General features: G+C 39.0%; 2 protein-coding genes across 3 annotated transcripts in view; one reads left to right on the forward strand and one right to left on the reverse strand.

The window, feature by feature from the left end:
• Nucleotides 1-497: 497 nt before the first annotated feature.
• The window catches only part of LOC143005719 (uncharacterized), a 33,857-nt gene continuing 15,239 nt past the window's right edge, over nt 498-19,115 (reverse strand). Inside the window, exon 6 of the mRNA XM_076157076.1 lies at nt 498-1,459. Within this exon, the coding sequence (XP_076013191.1) occupies nt 1,406-1,459 (54 nt within the window). The 3' untranslated portion in view covers nt 498-1,405. The remainder of the gene's footprint in view (nt 1,460-19,115) is intronic.
• atat1 (alpha tubulin acetyltransferase 1) lies at nt 2,939-19,061 on the forward strand. Of its 2 annotated transcripts, XM_076157074.1 has the most exons (13): nt 2,939-2,990; nt 3,251-3,347; nt 5,502-5,562; nt 5,656-5,747; nt 6,353-6,410; nt 6,573-6,686; nt 7,500-7,601; nt 9,155-9,200; nt 11,214-11,288; nt 11,792-12,005; nt 13,956-14,041; nt 17,366-17,444; nt 17,646-19,061. In XM_076157074.1, the coding sequence occupies exons 2-13, from the start codon at nt 3,256-3,258 to the stop codon at nt 17,932-17,934; spliced, it is 1,308 nt and encodes a 435-aa protein (XP_076013189.1). In that variant the 5' UTR covers nt 2,939-2,990; nt 3,251-3,255; the 3' UTR covers nt 17,935-19,061. The 2 variants fall into 2 exon arrangements, with proteins under 2 accessions (XP_076013189.1, XP_076013188.1); XM_076157073.1 differs by having other exon boundaries at nt 2,956-3,347.

Raw genomic sequence — 19,115 nt, forward strand, 5'->3', positions numbered from 1 at the left:
TGGTGTTATGACAATGTGCTTTTCCAGGGATGGTAACTTCAGTAGGAGGGGAGTCCACCTGACAGCAGCAAGTTGCAAGGATGTGAAAAGTCAAGATCTTCCAGAAAATGCCCCTCACGGGACCACAGCTCACTTTCACTTTTGCTGTTTTCTCTTCACTTTTTTCATACGACATGGAATGAAACTGTGAGGGAAAACTCCCCTGGTGACATTTGAGACATCTGTGTCACACCTTATACTGAAAACTTTTTTTTAAATTTAACTTTGGAAAGGAAATTTTGAATCTTCACAGGAGTTTTAAAGGAATATACAGAGATATTTATAGACCAACCACTTACTTCACTCCTTCTGCTTTCACTCCCCAAGGCTGAAGTCTGTGGTTTTTTGGCCTGCATGTGATTAATATATTCTTTTCTTCCTTTCTTTCAAAAGAGCTAATTTAAGATTTTTGTTTTTTTCTGGAAAAAAAAAAATCTAATCTGGAACATGAACACGTGAAGTACATCTTAATTTAGCCAGCAAAAGCTGAGACTGAAAACAAAAAATACCTGTACATGTTTTGTGTTTTCATGTAAATCCATTTCAAAAGAATTTTCCTTAATCACCCTGTTTGTTTTCCATATAAAATTAAAATGTATACCCAAGCTGTTGATTACAGACATGGGTCACAGCAGCAGTGAAATGGTGAGATTTTGGTCCTGAATTTGTGGCACAGTGACATAAGTTTGTATTCACACTTATTAAACTCATACATTGCTCTTTAACAATCGTGAGAGAAGGTTCTTTTTTCTACCTTCTTGGTACAACCTGACACAGATACTGAGTAAGCACAATACATACATACATACATACATACATACATACATACATACATACATACATACATACATACATACATACATACATACATGTGCAGCTCATTAAAATAGAATATGGTCGTCTTCCTCATGTTGAGTAGCCTACTGAACCAGACTGAGAGACAACATCAAGGCTCAGGAAACCTTTGCAGGTGATCAAAGTTAGCTGATTGAGTATGACAATGTGAGTCTACAATATTGAACTTTTTCACAATATAAAAAACTCTGAGATAATGAGTTTGGGGTTTTCATGAGCTGTAAGCCATAATCATCGAAATTAAAAGGCTTGAAATATTTCACTTTGTGTGTAATGAATCTATAGTATATGAGAGTTTCACTTTTTGAATTGAATTGCTGAAATAAATGAACTTTTCCACGATATTGTAATTCATTGAGCTGCACCTATTCATCCATCCATCCATCCATCTATCCATCCAATACAATACCATGGACTGAGCTGCTGAACATGTGTTCAGATCTATGAATGTAATCTCTCGCTGAAAGGCTCCATCATCACTCACATTTAGCAGACTGGAGCAGTGCATCACTTAACCCACCACATCAACCACATTACACAGGTGAGAATGCAGGGGTGAGTTTCGCTAGAAAGAAAGAAAAGCTTTTATTGATTTAACTGACGTGGCAGTGAAAAAAAAAAGTGCCAGCAGGGGAAACACCATCTTTTCCCTCCTGGGTTTGATTATGTTTTTTAAACCCCTGTCTGTCTATCTCTAGATTTATTTATGTATGAAGTTACAGTTGTCTGTTGATCCTAATTAAAGGAGAATTGAACATAAAGACAATCATGATGACATGACATAAATATCAAGAGAAATTATGCCAGTCACATGGTGAGGTTTTTTTATGAAATGGAGTTGCTGTTATTTTGGTTTGGAGGAAACACCAGTGTTGTGTAATTATGGTAAACAATGGTCCTGATCAGGGTGCGGTTGGTAGAGTTAGGGAGAGGGGAGGCGGGGAGGTGTTGTGGAGGTGGATGAAACCAGGTACAGAGGAAACATGTCCTATGACTAATGTGAAACTTGTGGTTTCCTGTCTCCATTACCAAAGTAAAGTCACTGAGCCACTGCATGTGTGTCAAGCTCAGGTTTGTTCCTGTGGTTAATGTGAAGTAACTGAGAGAATGTGTACACGACATACATGCAGGGTGTTATCAGACTTTTTGAATTAATTTCTTTACTTTGCTTTATACACAATTTTATTTTGTTAACTGTTTTTTTCTCTGCCAAATTATGACTTAATTCTTGTTATTACCTCAGTGTTATTTGTATCACACTATATATGAAATGTGCAATACAATCACCTAACATCTACTTCTACTACAACTGCTTCACATAAATTCTTTGAATTAAAATTGAAGTTGGAGGAAAATAAAAAACAGTGTGGAACATTGTTTGACTGAATGGACAGGTATATTTGTACAAGTATAGTCTTATGTCTAAATACACTAGATCAGTTACTTGACCTACTTATAGCACGTCAGAAATATGTCATGTTCTGTGTGTCTCTCTGTGGGGTAATTTCCCATTCATTTACTTCAACACAAACTAAAGTCTTTGAGCTACAAAGTAGTCCTAAATACAGCCAAGTCGGTTACCTCAACAATATTCTGACAAATGTTTTTTGAAGCACATTAAAAACTAAAAAAATGAATCGCTTTTCTTATTCTTGCAAGTGACTTTGACCTTCAATTACTCCAAACACCATTAAAAGGTTGCACTGTAAAATAAACCAAACCATGCATTTCCATATGATCGTTGAAGAATGAGAAAAATAAATGAAGTAACTGAATCATTTCCTGTGAGCGCCGCGCTGTCCATTTACCGTAAAGTCGATGTAGAGACGCGGTCTGTTTTAAGGGCGTTTTTAAGTTGAACGGCGTCTGTCTGGTCCTCTTTTGTTAAGATCTGAAACTGATTTACTAACAGAGAACACAATTTCAGACGCTAAACAACAAAAATTAAGGACACAAAAACGTATTACAAACATATAAATACATTCAGCCACTAATCGGCTTCGGACTCTAGCTAGGAGAAGAGGTGCGGTGTTTTTTAGGGACATTACGGTCGACGTTGCCGGGTGAACGCAACACAATGGAGTCACAGTGACAATGTAAATGTGTATTGAGCAGCTCATAACAATCTTTATTTCAATGTTACCGTCATGCAAATGGTGACAATGCGGTTTGTTTAAGTGTGGTGTTTTTTCTGGGTGGCTAGCAGCCGGACGTTTTCTTTTTCCGGCTTTTCTGTTAGTCTAACAAGACGCTTTGCGGGATAGAGAGGCGGCCTTAGCGTCTTAAGCTACACACTGAGCCCCACACTCAGCTGCTGGATATTAAAGCTTAACTGTCCATTGTGTCTGTCTGACAGATATTATGGAGTTTAATTTCGATATCAATCAGTTATTCTCTGAGAGGATCTCCATCTTGGACCAGACCCTTGTTGCAGGTCGCAGATCGATAGGGAGGTAAGCGTTTCACCTCTCTAAATGACTCCGTATTTGTCTTGCTGTTATATCTGTCTCTCCCATTAATACCAAAACGCCTCGGTATGACCCTGCCACCAGTGTATAAATGGGTGCATGTGAGGTCATTGTGAGGCGCTTAGGTTAAGTACATAAACATATATAAGTACAGCACCATTTACAAATCTACCAGTACATAATGGCGGACCTATTTATGTGTCCGAAACAGTGGTTCTAAAGCTTAATATTATTCACAATTACGCACTAGACATCTACCAAAAGTCTTACAAGTCTGATTTTTATTCAACCGAGAAGAAAGACAACTGTACAGTATTGTATTGAGTCGCCTTTACGGGAGCAAACAAGGGACAACATTGATTTGCTAATGTACGGATTAGACTTGCCCACAAATCACAAACGTTCCCACAAATCACAAAGCTGGAGTTCCATGTTCATATTGTGGTTATTTTTATGATACAACATAATATAAGAAGAAATGGGTGGCCTAAATGTTATTTAACGGTTTATTGAAATAGTTTCAACTTGTTTTATGAGGTGGGCGTTACAGATTTGTTGGATTTCTCCCATAGCTTTAGGGTAGTAGTTTCGACGAAACAACAAACAAACAAACAGCTGATCTCCTGTTATCGTTCTCTATATCAAAGCCAAAGTTTAATAACAACTTGAGTATGGCAATCAGGTTTGTGTTCCGGAGAATCATATTATTTGGGCGCTCCAACCAATATTTCCATGCAGACAGAATGGCTTCAGTTGCAAAGTTGTTGTGATCGAACACGAACAACATTTGGGAGTATGGTATGAAGGGTGGTTGAGGTAATGCCGATCATGTTTGCAAAAATCGAGTTGTAACAGTCATGATTTTCAGGCTTTGTTTTGCAGAGTGATGAGATGAAATCACATAACTATCTTTTAAGAATCTGTACAGATGATGCAGTTCCCTCTGTGCACTAGCTGCTGTCATTGCATGCCAGTGTTTCTTTTGGGGGGTTCATCATCCACTTAACTGGATCACCAGTGGAAACAAATTCCCTCACGCTGTTGATTTCCTCTCTGTCACTTTTGGCTCTGTAATCTAATACGTTGCTTTTCAAACAAGGAGCCATTGGTATCTTAATGTATATGGCTTATGATGGCTAACCAGACATGCAGGCAGAAAGAAAGAAATCTGATTGGTTGATCAATGTGATGTGTCACATTCTGTACTTATCTGTTGATTTCCTAAGGAAGACACATCTCAATGTATTTGTTAAGACTAAGACAAACTTTATTGTCATTCAAGCTATACACATTCTGTGCATTCCGAACGAGATTACGTTGCAATTGGCTCACCAGATAGTTATTTACAGCAGACAAACAAACAATAACATATGTAGATATAAATATATACTGTATCAAAATATATTTAAAAACAATGAATAATGTAGATATACATATACATACAAAATTATTGCACTTAAAACAAATATAAATACAAGTTATATAAATATAAGATGTAAAATTCAATTATTGCACAAAGAATACAAACAATATAAATAGAATGTGTCCAGAAAAGTCTTGGTAGGGGGACGGGTTGCTGGGAGGTGAGGGGGTGTATTTGTCCTGGTGACAGTTTTGTGTTGGGGGGTGGGAGGGGGGGTCATTTTGATTTTAAGAGTCTGATGGCTTGGGAGAAGAAGCCGTTGCAGAATCTGGCTGTTTTGCTCCTGATGCTGCAAAACCTAGTTACTAGAGGGTAGCAGGGAGAACAGTCCATGTTGTGGGTGGGTGGGGTCCTTACTGGTGTTCTGGGCCCGCGCCAGGCAGCGTGTGTGTGCAATGTCTCTGATTCAGCATCTCTGAAATCAATACCTATTACAATATTTATGGGAGAGATGAACATAGGAATAGACAAACATACACCTGTGATTAAATTATACAGGTATCACCTAACCCCCAACCGTGAACCCTCACAAAGCTACAAAAATTGCATTCTGGTCCTGTACACTCTTGGTTCAGATCTTCTGTTCTGGTAGACACTATGTACATACAAATTCCTGACAGGAAATATATCTTGTTGTGAGGATCCTACGCCATACAAAGTCTATGCAGAATAATTAAATCACATTCTACTGCGTTGCTTTTCCCTTGTATTTGTAGGCCAGATCTCCAGATCCAGATAGCCTATGTTATTGATGAACTGGGAAGATCATCAGCAAAGGTGCGTATCTATGGGTAGAAATATATTAATGTTCTCTTTGATTGAAGGAATTTTCTTTATAGATTTAGAAGTGCAGATGCTTGTTGTCCACAGGCGCAGCAGCTGATGGCACCGATAACAAGTGCATCCAAGCTGCAGTCCAACACGCATCAGCTCTACCTCCTAAAAGATGGTGAGAGGAATGGGTACGTCTCAACCATCACACAGTGCACACACACACACACACACACACACACTTACTGTACTGTATCTCTGTACTGAGGATGGTATTCACCAGCACTGTGATCATAAAGTGTGTTCTGAGAAAAACACATTTCAAGATTGCAAAGACTGAAGTTATGAACACCACAATGAACGAAAAAGTTAAATGTATCTTGTGAATGTCCAAATAGAATATGTGTTATGCTATAGTGATGCTTTCTAGTTTTCTATGGATTCTGTTTGTCCTTACAGTGCTCTACATGTATATCACCACAACATTCTCTGAGCTGTTTCACGTTAAAATTACAGATGTTTCAGGGTAAAATATCATTGGAAAACACTTTTTGAGGCAACGTTGAACATATACATTTCACATATGGCTTGGCAGTATATTGAATATTTACATATATTCACAGTGATTTTGCTTGAGATTTCAAGTTAAGCAAGAATTTAACATGACCAGGCTGCTTCTTGGCTACTTTCAACTCATTGCTGTGTAAATTTCCTTCCTGTACCCAACGTATAGGTCAAGTGTCTTGATCATTGTACTTCACTGTTGACAATCCCCTCCCATTTTTTCTACATACAGAGGACGTGGAGTGGTTGTAGGATTTCTCAAGGTCGGCTACAAGAAGTTATTTCTCCTTGTAAGTCACCTATTTTCTTTCATTTTATAATCTTTAGTTATCATTCTTTTTTTCAGCTACTGCTCAACATGCTTTCATGAGTTGTATGTATTGGTACTCAGTGTATCTAGCTGTACCATTGCCTTGAAAGTCCTTGGTGTTCAGTGTCATATGTCTTTGCAGAATCAGCAAGGCCAGCACATCGAGGCAGAGCCACTGTGTGTTCTAGACTTTTACATAACAGAGAACTTACAGCGACATGGCTATGGACAGGAGCTGTTTGGCCTCATGCTGCAGGTGACTTATTCCTTCATTTTTTTATTCATTCCTGATCCAGTGTAGTGGAGGAGTCGCCTGTCCACAGAGGCCTCTCAAAGGAAAAACATGATCTGCTGCCAAGACAAACGTTATACATTTTGTGAAACATGCTAATGAAGCATGCTGTTCAGCGTTTCACCCCTCCCATTTAGCTTGTTGTTGTATAGAGCCAGTTTCAATCGATTAACATTTACAACATTAAAACACAATCCGTATCAGATACATTTATATTCCCTTTTTAAATAAACTAGTGATTCTCTAACTTTTTACTGAGGTAACACCTCAGAAAATATAATAACTATGGCCGATGTTAGAATACAGTAGCGTAGGCCTACCCTATCCAGCTGCTATGCAAAATGCAGACGGGGTTTCCTCTAAAAATATTATTTATTTTGACCTTTGTCAGTCACAGCCACATTGTACAAATTGGTACTCTCTCATATGACTAACTCTCCTATATGGGGCAGTCCCTCTTACACCCACAGCATGTTCAAACACACACACACACCCACACACACACACCCACACACCCACACCCACACACACACACACACACACACACACACACACACACACACACACACACACACACACACAGACACACACAGACACACACACGCAATTTGAGAAAAAGGATCCACACAACGAGATTGAATGTTATGGTGTAAACAGTACCCAGTACCACAGTTCTACAGAAGAAAAGTACAATGAATTAGACTGATGGTTTTGTATATGCGCACAACTCTTTGGTCTGTGTTTGTCATTTGCAAATTTCTTCTCTTTGTATTGCAGCACAAGAATGTGGAGGCTGCGCTGATGGCTTACGACAGGCCCTCACCCAAATTCCTGTCTTTCCTGGCAAGACATTACTGCCTGACACAGAGTGTTCCTCAGGTATGGTGTACTTCACTATCTTAGGTCTACCATTATGTTATTCAATGTTGTCTGACTTCCTGCATGGTGACTACACATGAGCTTTCCTTCATCTGACATTAATCTGTCATCTGACTTTTAGTGAGATCAAACCAGGTAGTTCAGATATTCCGATTTTACTCTCCTCATTTGTCATGCTTCAATTATGCTGTATTTTACTCCAAGGTGGTTTCAAAGGAAAATACACAATTTGAAAGGTTTTTTCTTGCACAGCTGGAAGCAGCACAAATGAGACAGCTAATGCGACATATTTTTTTCTTTTTGTAAAGTTGGAGTAGTTTTAGTATATTAGAGGATATGCTCGGATGGACTGGCATGAAATATGGAGACGCCTGCCAGCCCATCAGATAATGTGTCTTACAGCCTATGACAGGGATCTTCTACAACACATTTTTCCACTAAGTATTTTAACCACTTAAGCCACTAGGGTTACATCCAGCATTTTTAATAGGCCTATTATTTAAATGCTCCCTATAAAGAGAAAGAGAAGAGATTGGCCAGTGTTAAGAGTAGGATTGAATTTTTTGTTTTATTCAATAACTTGCATATACCTGGAAGTTTTAAAAATGTAAAAAAAAGTAAATATGTAAGTAGACTTGGTCTTTCAGTGCCAAAAACGCAAAGGGTATGTGCAAGAGGCATGGTAGTGTACGAGACCCAATGTGTTTATATGGAATATAACAAAACACTTAATTCATTCATTTTCTACATGGTGACTAAAACTAACTTTAAACCTGAAAAGAAGTAACTGACCTGTCGTACCCGAGCAACCACATCAGATACGTTCTACCAGACACGATCAGTACACCTGGTAGGTTGCTAGAGAGGAAGCAACAAAGGTGATTTTATTTCTACTTGGGCTCGATTAACCTTAAGAATCTCAAGTACACCTTTAACTTATTCTTATAATCCATTCATTAAATGTTCACAATGTCTACTTTTTATACAGTCTGTACTTTTTATTGCTGTTCAAGCAGGTGCAAAGCATACAGCTAAAAACTGATAATAAATACAAATTAGGAATCACATAACTTCTTTCTAAACCGTAATCACCTAATACTATGAATAAAACTAACTTCTGAGCTGAGACTATGAATGGACTAGCTGTTCAAGTCCAATGTCCATAGTGGCAGTGTCACCAAAAGGAACTTCTACCATTTCTGGGTTATATGTCGTCAAAGAAATTGCCTCCTTAAATTGTTGTAATTGAACCAAAAGACTGATATTAATGCATGTTTGATACATTATCTATGTGTCAATTGTAATGTACAGTAATGTTGTCAAATTATCAATATTATGTAACAATTATTCAAATGGTTTACTTAATGTATGGATAATGTTGGCAATAGTTCTATCCAAATCCAAATTTCACATTCTGGTCATCAGATGGCTTAGTTTGTGAACAATTTCACAAATCAACAATAGATATTATGGTCTGAATAAAGAATGCCATTGATACTGATGTGTAGTTTTCTATTTATCACAAGAAAAATGTCTTGTTTCATTCTCTGCAGGTCAATAACTTTGTGGTGTTTGAGGGCTTCTTCCTCAACAAATCAGGTAATGTTTTCCTCACCCATGTGTTTCTAAAAGAGGACGTGCTTATGTTTCAGGTTCACTAGTCTGTTGTCATGTGAACAGTGAGGTGTGGCAGCTAGTTTCAAGCATGACACCCGCATGGACATGTTGTCATGTCATTCCTACATTTTTGTATCGGCTTTAAACACACATGGCTTAACTTTGATCTGATAATAACATAATGCTAAAATCAGCCCCTCCGTACATGAGTTCCTGGTTCATTTACAAAGTATATTTTATGTATTGGTACTCTTCCATTTTTCTCCAAAAAAACTATTTGAAGTTGAAATTGTATTCAAGTAGTGAAAGTATTTGGTTTCTGCCATTATGTATTTCACATTAAAAGGACAGAAGCTGTTCATTGATGTCTTAATATATTATTTTATATAAGAAAATAAATGAAAATGTCATGGATAAATATATTGGGACACTATTGGACAGCTTTGTAGCCAATGAGTTCAGTTTTGTGTCGCTCTGAATGAGAGTCCTCTTCCTATCTTCTCCATCAACCTGCTGCATGTCTCACAGGTTATGGCTGCTAGTTTCATCGCTCTCATTTCAACACAAGTTCTTTTAAACTTTTTTTGTTCCTCTGCAAACTACAGTAAAGACGAGGTGTATTTTTTTCCGGACTGCATTATTTGAATTAAATTGAATGCAAGAGTACAACTTCTTTCGGCCATGTTTGTAGTATGCTGTAGTGTGTAAACTCATCTCAGAAAGATACAGTTTAATATAACCTGACAGTACAGAGAAGTATAATTCTCTTAAGGGCTCACAGTGAAGAGCACTGATCTGCTTTTGTTCCACTTCCAAAAATCTTTTGTTTCGTCAAACTCTCTCAGGGTCGCCTCCCTCTTCTCTGATGGATCAGGGAATGTACGACTTTTTGTAAGGATCTTTCTATCTCTTTGCTTTGCCTCTTTGCTCACAACATACACTTCCCCTTGCCTGTTGCCATTTTCCCTTTATCAGTATGGGCACTCTTTCTAACCTGTCCTTTTTGGTCCTTTCTTTTCTTTTTCCCATCATGTTTATGGACCAGCTAGTCGGATTTTACTTTATTTATTTATTTATTTAGATTAATTACATCCAGCAAATAAAAATCTTACTGAAACACTGAAATGTAGATTAACCTATCAATTACAACTCACGGATGTATCGTATGGCTTTTTTGGCTACGTTTGGAAGTCTGCTGAGGAAATGTAATTTCAGAGATTTCTACTGATGTCACTGGTGATACTGGAAAAAAAAACAAATGGCACTGAGGAATCACAACAGGATTTTCATTTAGAAAGTAGAAATATTCATATTGCTCCTCTAGATTCATACACTAGAACCGGTCACTGATGTGCGCATGTCTCCTTTAAGAAAGTATTTTATTATTGTTGTTATTATTGTGTATGATTGTGTATTTCAGGAGATGGACAAAATGTTTGCTTGCAGATCTTGCAGGAGGGGAATTTAGAAGTCTGTCCATTGAATCCATTTGTTTTACTTTTTTTTTACAGTGCTACCAGTTAAGCTATGTTTTAAACCTTGGTTACATCTGCACATGGGGGCTGTCGCACTCTTCCAGACCAGGTTGCAACAAGGTGTATGTCTACATACAAAACCTTGTTACAGTGCCCTCTAGGGTTGACATCTGGTTCCAGGAGTGTTGGGCCATTTGGTGGTTGTTATAAGCGAGAGTTAACTGATTCTTTATTTAGGGATTATGAACAAATGAACCCTAACTAACCCTATTCCATAAAGTATGAAAAAATACACAGGATAATGTTTAAAAGGCAAAATGCCCCCTCTCGTTTTGGAGAATACTACAACAGAAAATGCGCAAATTATCAGTGACAGTCCCCTTGAGCAAGTATAACTAAGGCTTTAGCTTGTAAAGGAGAAAAGGAGAATATGTAGTGCTCAACATCACATCTGCATTGTAGAGGGGAGTCCCATTCTGCAGCTTTTGTGCCTCTGTGCTGAATATATTCTCCTTCGCAGTGGCCCCGATGAGAAAAGTTCCCCCCAAAAAAGTGGACGGAGAGGTCAAGCCCTACTCATTAATGGAGAGAGAAGGTAAGAAGCCAAACTATTACTTTCCTTGGCAATAGAGCAAATACTGACCATCTACCTAGCATAACCCTAACTAACATATAATTTATTAGCAAATTATAGTTGTAGGAGACTTGGCATATAATCATTTAGTGACAGAAGGGGGTGGAATGTCTGTGAATTTGATTTTATGGCAATTTAAACAGGTTTACCAAGTGACGGGATGTTTCAAAATGATGTATTCTTTGAACCTTTAGCAAGCCTCTCAGAAACGGGTGGCGAGCTACTGGTAAAATTCAATATTGCAGATAATCTAGTTAGGCCATATGAGTGTGGAATCCAGAGAAAGAGTTTGAGTGTATGAGGGCTCAAAAGTTTTGTTTTTTTAAAGTTACAGTGCCATCATCTGGCTCAACAGGAAAAAAATGTAGTGAAGGTCCGGACCTTAACTTCTATCAACCTGCCAAACTGATCCAACTTTTTTAGATGCAAATTTAAACGCATAATCTGTATTTCGTCCTCTCTAGTGGTGCATCAGGAGCAGACTGCTCTCCCCTGGCCGTTCGCCCCGCCCCACTCCCCCCAGTTGTCGGTATCCTCCCAATGCTTGCGCTCCCTCAGCGTGGGATCATCCCCCAGCAGGGTGCCCCCTCGGCCGTCCCTTGTTCCTGTCCCTGGGGGGAGCAGGGAACAGAAGTCCCTGTCCCCTCTCAACGATGGCTGCCGGGCAAGACGCAGCAGGTAAGACATTATACATGGCCTCCATTCTACATTTGACACATTACTGGTCCGAACATGTGGTCAGTGTGTGGATATTGAATTAAATCTGAATGTACGCCTCAACACCTCGCACACTTTCTCACCTTTTTTCTCTTTTTACTATTTGTTTTTATTGAAGCAAACATTTTACATGCGCATACAGTTATAGGACATTTTGGAGATAATTTTTTACACAGAAAGAGGGCGGGAAAGGAGAGAGAGATAGAGAGAAAGAAAGAAGGTTGTTATTGTTATTATTATTATTGTTGTTGTTGTTTAGCTTTTTCGTAGACCCTGAGGTAAAATAGGCAATATGAGATAGATTGAAATTGTGTGGACGCAGAGTCCAGGATGGCATCAGTGATGCTGACTTGCCTCACCTTGGGAGGGAATCTTATGGAATCCCGAAATGGAATAGAAAAAGAAAAAAGAAGAAAGTACAGCCTGTAGGAAGAGGTGTTACTGCAGGTCAGTGTGGGTTGACTTGTTGAGTCTCCTGCTATTAAAAGCCGGAAGATAATTTATTTATTTTGAATATTTTTTTTCTAGGCCTTGATCCTCACCCCTTTAATTGCATAGTGAAAATCAAAAGTGGAGAAAAAGCAGTTATGACTAGAAGTAAAAGGACTTTGTCTGTCTCTGTCCCAGATGATCTGACTGTAAACTGCTTTCATTCATGCATGTTAACTAGAAAGCCTCCTCCACACTCATTCCCACAATGGGCGGACTTATACATGATTTTGCAAATCAAAGATAACATTGTAGCGCATGTAAATCGTGTTGAAGCACCCGTGTGTATCCACAGTGAGCACAAGGCCGGTGTGAGTGCTGGCTTGGCATTGGAACGCTACTTTCCTTTGATCAGTCTCTGATTGTGTCCACTTTAGTGTACCCTGGCTTTTTGTCTCCTAACACTGTCTCTCTCTCTGTCCCTTCCTTTTCAAATATGCGTTCACCCATTCATCTCTTTTTGATTCATTAAATTTCTTGTCACCGTCTTCTCTTCATTGCCACTTTCTCTGGTCACAATTCAATAGTTCCCTTAATAGATCTCAGCTCGGCTTCCATTAACCCCCCAATGTCTGCCACCGCTGCTTTTTCCTTTAAAGGAGTGGCTTTGGTGTCTTAGCTTGATGTTTTCTGTGCCTATCTGTGACATTGAAGTCTGGTACTTGGTTTGAAGGATGATTCTACTGAATCACGGAGAGACAGCAATGGGCAGAGCATGGCTGGTTTCCCTTACGCCTTTTTTTTAAATGTAGTAGTAATGTTCCCAGCAGAGGGAATTTGATCTCTGTATCTTATCTGCTTGCCTTTTTTTAAGAACCCATTAAACTCTAAACAAAAACTGCATGTGAGATTTGCTTTTGTAACCAAACTGTCATGTGACGTCAAACCCAATATCACATACAATGCCTCAAAGAACTTTACAGGCCCACATAACAAAGATTAGTAACTGCTTGAAAAACCTATGACGCAAAAAGAAGAGGCAACCACCAGATATGCAACTGGACCCCCAGGTGGGAAAGCACATACAAAGCGAGACAGAGGAGATGTAAACAAATAGATCCAACACAGTCCTGCTACATGGAGATGATCACAGAGATGAAGTCATGCATCAGTGTAACCCAGAAAAACTCGCCTGTTACACGGGAATGTGTGGCTTTTTGTTTTGCTCATGTATTTTTTGATTTCACGAGTACGTCATGTATGCTTTACTTTTGTTTTGTACTATTCCGTTTTTACTAAGTTTGCTAATTATGATATGTTCCTTTGTTCCCTTTTTTCCCGTTGCCTTTTTGTTTCTGGCTTTCTTCATGCGCTTGTCATTCTCTCTGTCCTCCCTCCCGCCGTCTCTCTGCTCTGTACCCCTGTTATTGTTTTTGTTACTTTTCTCATCTCCTTTCCTGCCTATTGCCATTGCTCCGGCAGCCAACAGGGTCCCGTCACCAGATGCAGCTTGCACAGTCGCTACATGGATGGCAAAGCTGTTGAACCGCTGGACAGACAGCTGTCAGGTAAGTTTCAGTATAGTAGTGTGTGAGGTCAAGTGTAATCGCTGGATAATATGTTTAGGTTGTAGATGTTTGACTGTAATCTGGACTATAGTTTGCTGCAGGGTTCGTACTGACTGACTCTCTCGGGGGAGGTCACGGGTTCATTTCCATCATCTACAATCTATTGGTGTGTGTTTGTGAACGGCTTCAGAAGCTGCTATTCTGCTTCATTGTATTCTATTCTGTCTCTCCGTTATCTGCTTCAGAAGTGTATGTATGAGGACGGAACACAAGGTCAACAGACCTTCGCCTTGCTTGCGTAAACTGGCTCGACACAATGGAAACCCTGCGATCAGGCTCAGTCGCTATCACGCGCTGTTTATCAACACACTTGGTTATTATTGGCTTTTAAATGCGACGTCGTGCACGCTCCCATAAAAGGCGGGCGCGTCTGAATAAAAACAAGCCTATAGTCGCGTTACCTCTCAGGAGTTTGTATGTGTGTGTGTGAGAGGACCTTGTGTGTGTGTGGTTCTAGTTTTGATGATTCTATGTGTACTGAGACAGTCATGTCAAACGCACTTTAAATAAACCTGGATTCGATGTGTCTTGAGCGTCATTACTGTGTCTTGAATATCATCTGTGATAAATACCTTAGATTAAGCATTATTCTCATCATTAGCCTCCATAGATACGCTGGTAAAGAATTTAAGATGTTTTTTTGATGATTCACCATGTTTCATTAAAGTAAAGCTTGTTTATTGTTGTAAGCGGCACATGTCTATGCCATTCATAGACATAACTGAAAATCACGCTTGTGGTGGGAAAGTATCAGTTTACTTGATCTGCGGCTTTGGAGTGCGCTGTGGCGTGTAGGGCGGGTGGAGTTTGCTGTCAGATCGGTTTGAGATTGGCCCCGTCTGTGCACAACCGCCATGCATGGTGTGAAATATCAATAAGCTTATTGAAAAGCCTCTGGCCCCTATGTATGCACCTGAGCTATTGTGTGTATCCTTGTAGCCTCCATTTGCTACATTTGAAACGTTCATTTAAGCACAAGCAACACCCCCTTTTTAATATACAGGTCATGCCAAGGAAAGTTAATCTTGGCAACTGGACTTGTTAGTAGAGGCTTGAAGAGAAAAGGCTAAATTCAGTTCTGAAGAATGGATGTTCTTATTGTGTTGTTTTGTTTTCCTGGTTGCGTCATCACACGTGGGCAAAAAGAATGCGCCACCACCTTCCTGTCAATCTGTAGTTTTAGTTGTGCGTGTATGTGTTTTCTTTAGTTTTAAACGCAAAAAAGTCTTCTCCCTATAGGGTTTGTCTTCATACCTTATAATTTGCACTGATCTTGAGTTTGCAGTTCTGTTTAAATCCTCCCGTTTAGCTTCATATAGCTCACTTATAAACGCAAAAGCCACCTGTGAAGAATATACTGTAGAAAACAAACTCGATGAAAAGAAGGGAATAGTAGTTTATTGGCTGGGCATATGTCAGTGTCAGCATTCTATTGTTTGTTTGTTTGCTAGTTTGAAAGGTGAAAGATAAATAAACTACACAGAAACTAGAATATTTGCCTGGACAATGGACTTCTTTTGTCTGTTAGAACATGTCCCAGTTTCCTCAGTGGCAGTTTGATACAAAGTTCTTAAAAGGACATATCACCACTATAATAACAACAAAATCAATCAATCACTAGAATCAACGCAGCTCTGATAAATGTCCGTCATATTCATATTAGCGAAAGTAGTTTAGGAACGCTAACAATAAACTGGCTGAAGGAACAACACAGCTAGTCTGCTCCCCTTTTCTTACTTGGAGGACATACAGGTCAGAAAACAGTGTGGAATCCTAACCGTCGTAATGTCCCCGGGGTCAAATTGACCCCAAGGACCATTAATACTAAAAAGATGGCACAACTACAGGAGGTATGGGTAGCATGCAATGCCAGGTCCAAAAACGTGATTTTTTTTGGGTGCGGCAGAAGCCTATATCCCTGCCTTAATTTACCTACTTTTATGTAAACAACCGCTATTGGCCCTAAATTCTAAAATGAAGGAAAATTGTTGTGGTAATGGGTTGGACTGGAGTTAGACTAAAGGTGTAACACAAAATTAATTGAAAATTTATACTTTATGCTTTGAATAACAGTCAAACCATTTTGGGGTCAATTTGACCCCAGAGGACAATAGGTGTTAGTATTTGCTCTCATTCAAAAAATTCCAAAAATTCTAAAAGGGCACCCTCACTAAACTTTGACATATTCCACTCTGGTTCATGTCAAATAGTCAAGATCATATCAAATATTTCAAAAAAAAAATTTCCCCATTTTTATAAATTCAAAAATAGGGTATATCGAATGTAAACAAGGCCTTTTGGCCCTAAATTCCAAAATAAATGGAAAAATTGGTGGTGATGCATTGGACTGGAGTCAGACTAAAGCTGTGACACAAAAATAATTGAAAATTTACACTTTATGGTTTAGATAACAGACAATTTGGGGTCAATTTGACCAATTTGTGTGTAACACGGGAGGACATTACGAGGGCTAATGACACATTATGGTTCACATATTAATGATGACGGTATGTAATAATATGATTATCCTGAATATTTCCCCAGAAGGAAAAACACATCCACCTGTATGTCTATCACATATCAGTCTGCCAATCTCTCTTTCCCCCCCCCTCTCTCATGCCATGCTCATCACAAAGTGAACATACAAGCAACTTTGAGGAAATATTTACCAATGTTATGTTCCTGTTGGAGCACCAAGCAATGTTCAGAATTATCAGAGCAAGAGCAAGAGCAGGATTCACTACAGTTACGTTGCAGGAAAGCAGAAACATCAGCACGTCTTACTATTTTTAGGACACCTCCTTCAGGAGCTTTTGTTACAAATGTTATTTAAAGGTTTCATAGCAGTTGCAGAGATTGCTAATTACACTGTCTGTAACTTTGTTTCTATTGAGTCTATAAGTCTAATATGTTACCTATGATGTTGAAGACCTCCCTTTATGACAGTGTTAAATGTTTGAGAAAGTGTTCCAATCATTGATCTATGACCATGTTGCTTTAGTTATAAACTGACACATGCATTTAGAGGTGAACTTTGCTTTCATCTAAACACTTTGGTCTTGTGTTTGACTCATTGCTAATCTGGGCATGTGTCACACTTCATGGATCCTTGCAGGGTCCAATTTAAAACTACCTACATCTGCCTATACACGCTGACTTAGAAGTAGACATTTAACAAACAAAAAAGGACACAGCTGATTTCCAAGAAAGCTCTACAATCTGATATTTGTATTCATTTATTATATAGCTTTTGTGTCTCCTCAGGTCGGAGAGCAGTGGGGGATCAGTCACTGGGAACTACAGACTCACACAGGGTGGCCAGTATACACACACCACAAAAGAGGTATTTACACAAACACACTAGACACTGCATCACAATGGCAGGCAGGATAACAAACATTGCAGTGACTGTCAATGTGGTCATCACAGATTTCAAAAGGTGGTTATTTGCTTTCCATCTTAGCTTCTGCAAATATGTGGCAAATATCTTTCACTGGTTGTGACTGATATGCTGACATCCTGACCCTGTCCACTCTTCTTCCAGGTCCCAGCCTGTCACACTACCACCTCTGTCTGCATCCAAGAAAGGTGGCATCTGCATGCAGACCTCTATAAAATCCAGACCGGTACATGTAGATGCAGTCACTGAAGCCTGTGGTGCAGAGAGGATCCGAATGTTGGATGGTCCACTGGATCCTACAGGAGCCATAGCGGCTTTGCTGAAGAGGAGCAACAGCAGCGGAAGCATCTTGTCCTGGACTGTGGTAGAAAACCGTTACACTGCCCAGTGGGTGAAGCAGAAACAGAAATACAGGAGCAGCCGCCCCTGGTGATGGGGAATACAGATCTGAAGAAATTACAACATTAAGTGTTGAGATTGTAAATGTGATTTCTCCAGTGAACCAGAATGCACTCGGAGAACCCATACCTCCGCCAGGGCTGAGTTACCAGGTTTTAATGGGCTCATCTTTGGATCTTGTCTAACCTGCCCACCAAGTTTAATTGAAAACCATCAATAAGGTTTTGCAATATCCTGCTTAAGACAGACAAACACATACTTTTTTAGCGGAGTTAATGAGCTTTCAAAGATATGTTCAAGGCCCAGGCTACATCCTCTGGAGACACCGCCAGTTCTTTTTGCTAACACATGTAATAAGCGAGGCATTAAACAGCATTAGTATGCAATGTCTCCAAATGTGTCCTTGTTTAAATGGTGTCAGGAGCCAAATATGAAAGGGAATTCTCAAATGTCTTAAGAAATATTTGTGTGAACTTGAATACTTGAATGTGGAAAGATCTTCTTTGTCACCTCGTATAATTTGCATTATCGACAAAGGTTGTTTTGGATTGAACACGTGCTAGTGAAAGAAAGAAAGGTACTTTATTGATCCCCAAGGGGAAATTATTTTTCCTCGCTCAGTTTTTTAAAAGCAAACACAGGTGTAAATGTAAATGTAAATGTAAATATGAAGTTAATACATCTCATGCAGAGTGAGCGGGGCTGCTGTACCATAGTTGCAGTATCATTGTTGTCTTTTGCTGCATTTATAAGCAGTAAATGAATGTGGATGATGATTACAAGCATCAAAGACTTGATTTTGTTTAGCTTGGCTTACATAAGACAGCATGAGGAACTACTGCTTATCAGATGTGGACATCTGCCTTCATTTGCTGCTGTTATAACTCAAAATCTATACTCAGGTCAATGAATGGCAAATATCGCCAAAATGCTCCAACTTACAATATGATAGACGTTATTTCTCTGAAAGTTGTCAAGTTTTCTAAATTAATAAAAAAAAGTGTCACTTTAAGCTTAACCAAGAATGAAGTTTGTTTTTTTTGCTGAATATTTTTATTGAAGAAAACATTTGACATGTCATTAAGCATGCAGTTGTGAAACATTTGAGATTATTTTTTATACACAAAGAGGTGGAGAGAATACAAAAAAGAGAAAGAAAAACACGAACAAAACAAGGATATGTGATACACGTGTGAATAAGGTGCAGAAGGACAC

This window comes from Genypterus blacodes, unplaced genomic scaffold (genome assembly GCF_046128005.1).
Source record: "Genypterus blacodes isolate CSIRO-AG114 ecotype Tasmania unplaced genomic scaffold, CSIRO-AGI_Gbla_v1 ptg000072l_1, whole genome shotgun sequence".
NCBI lineage: Eukaryota > Metazoa > Chordata > Actinopteri > Ophidiiformes > Ophidiidae > Genypterus > Genypterus blacodes.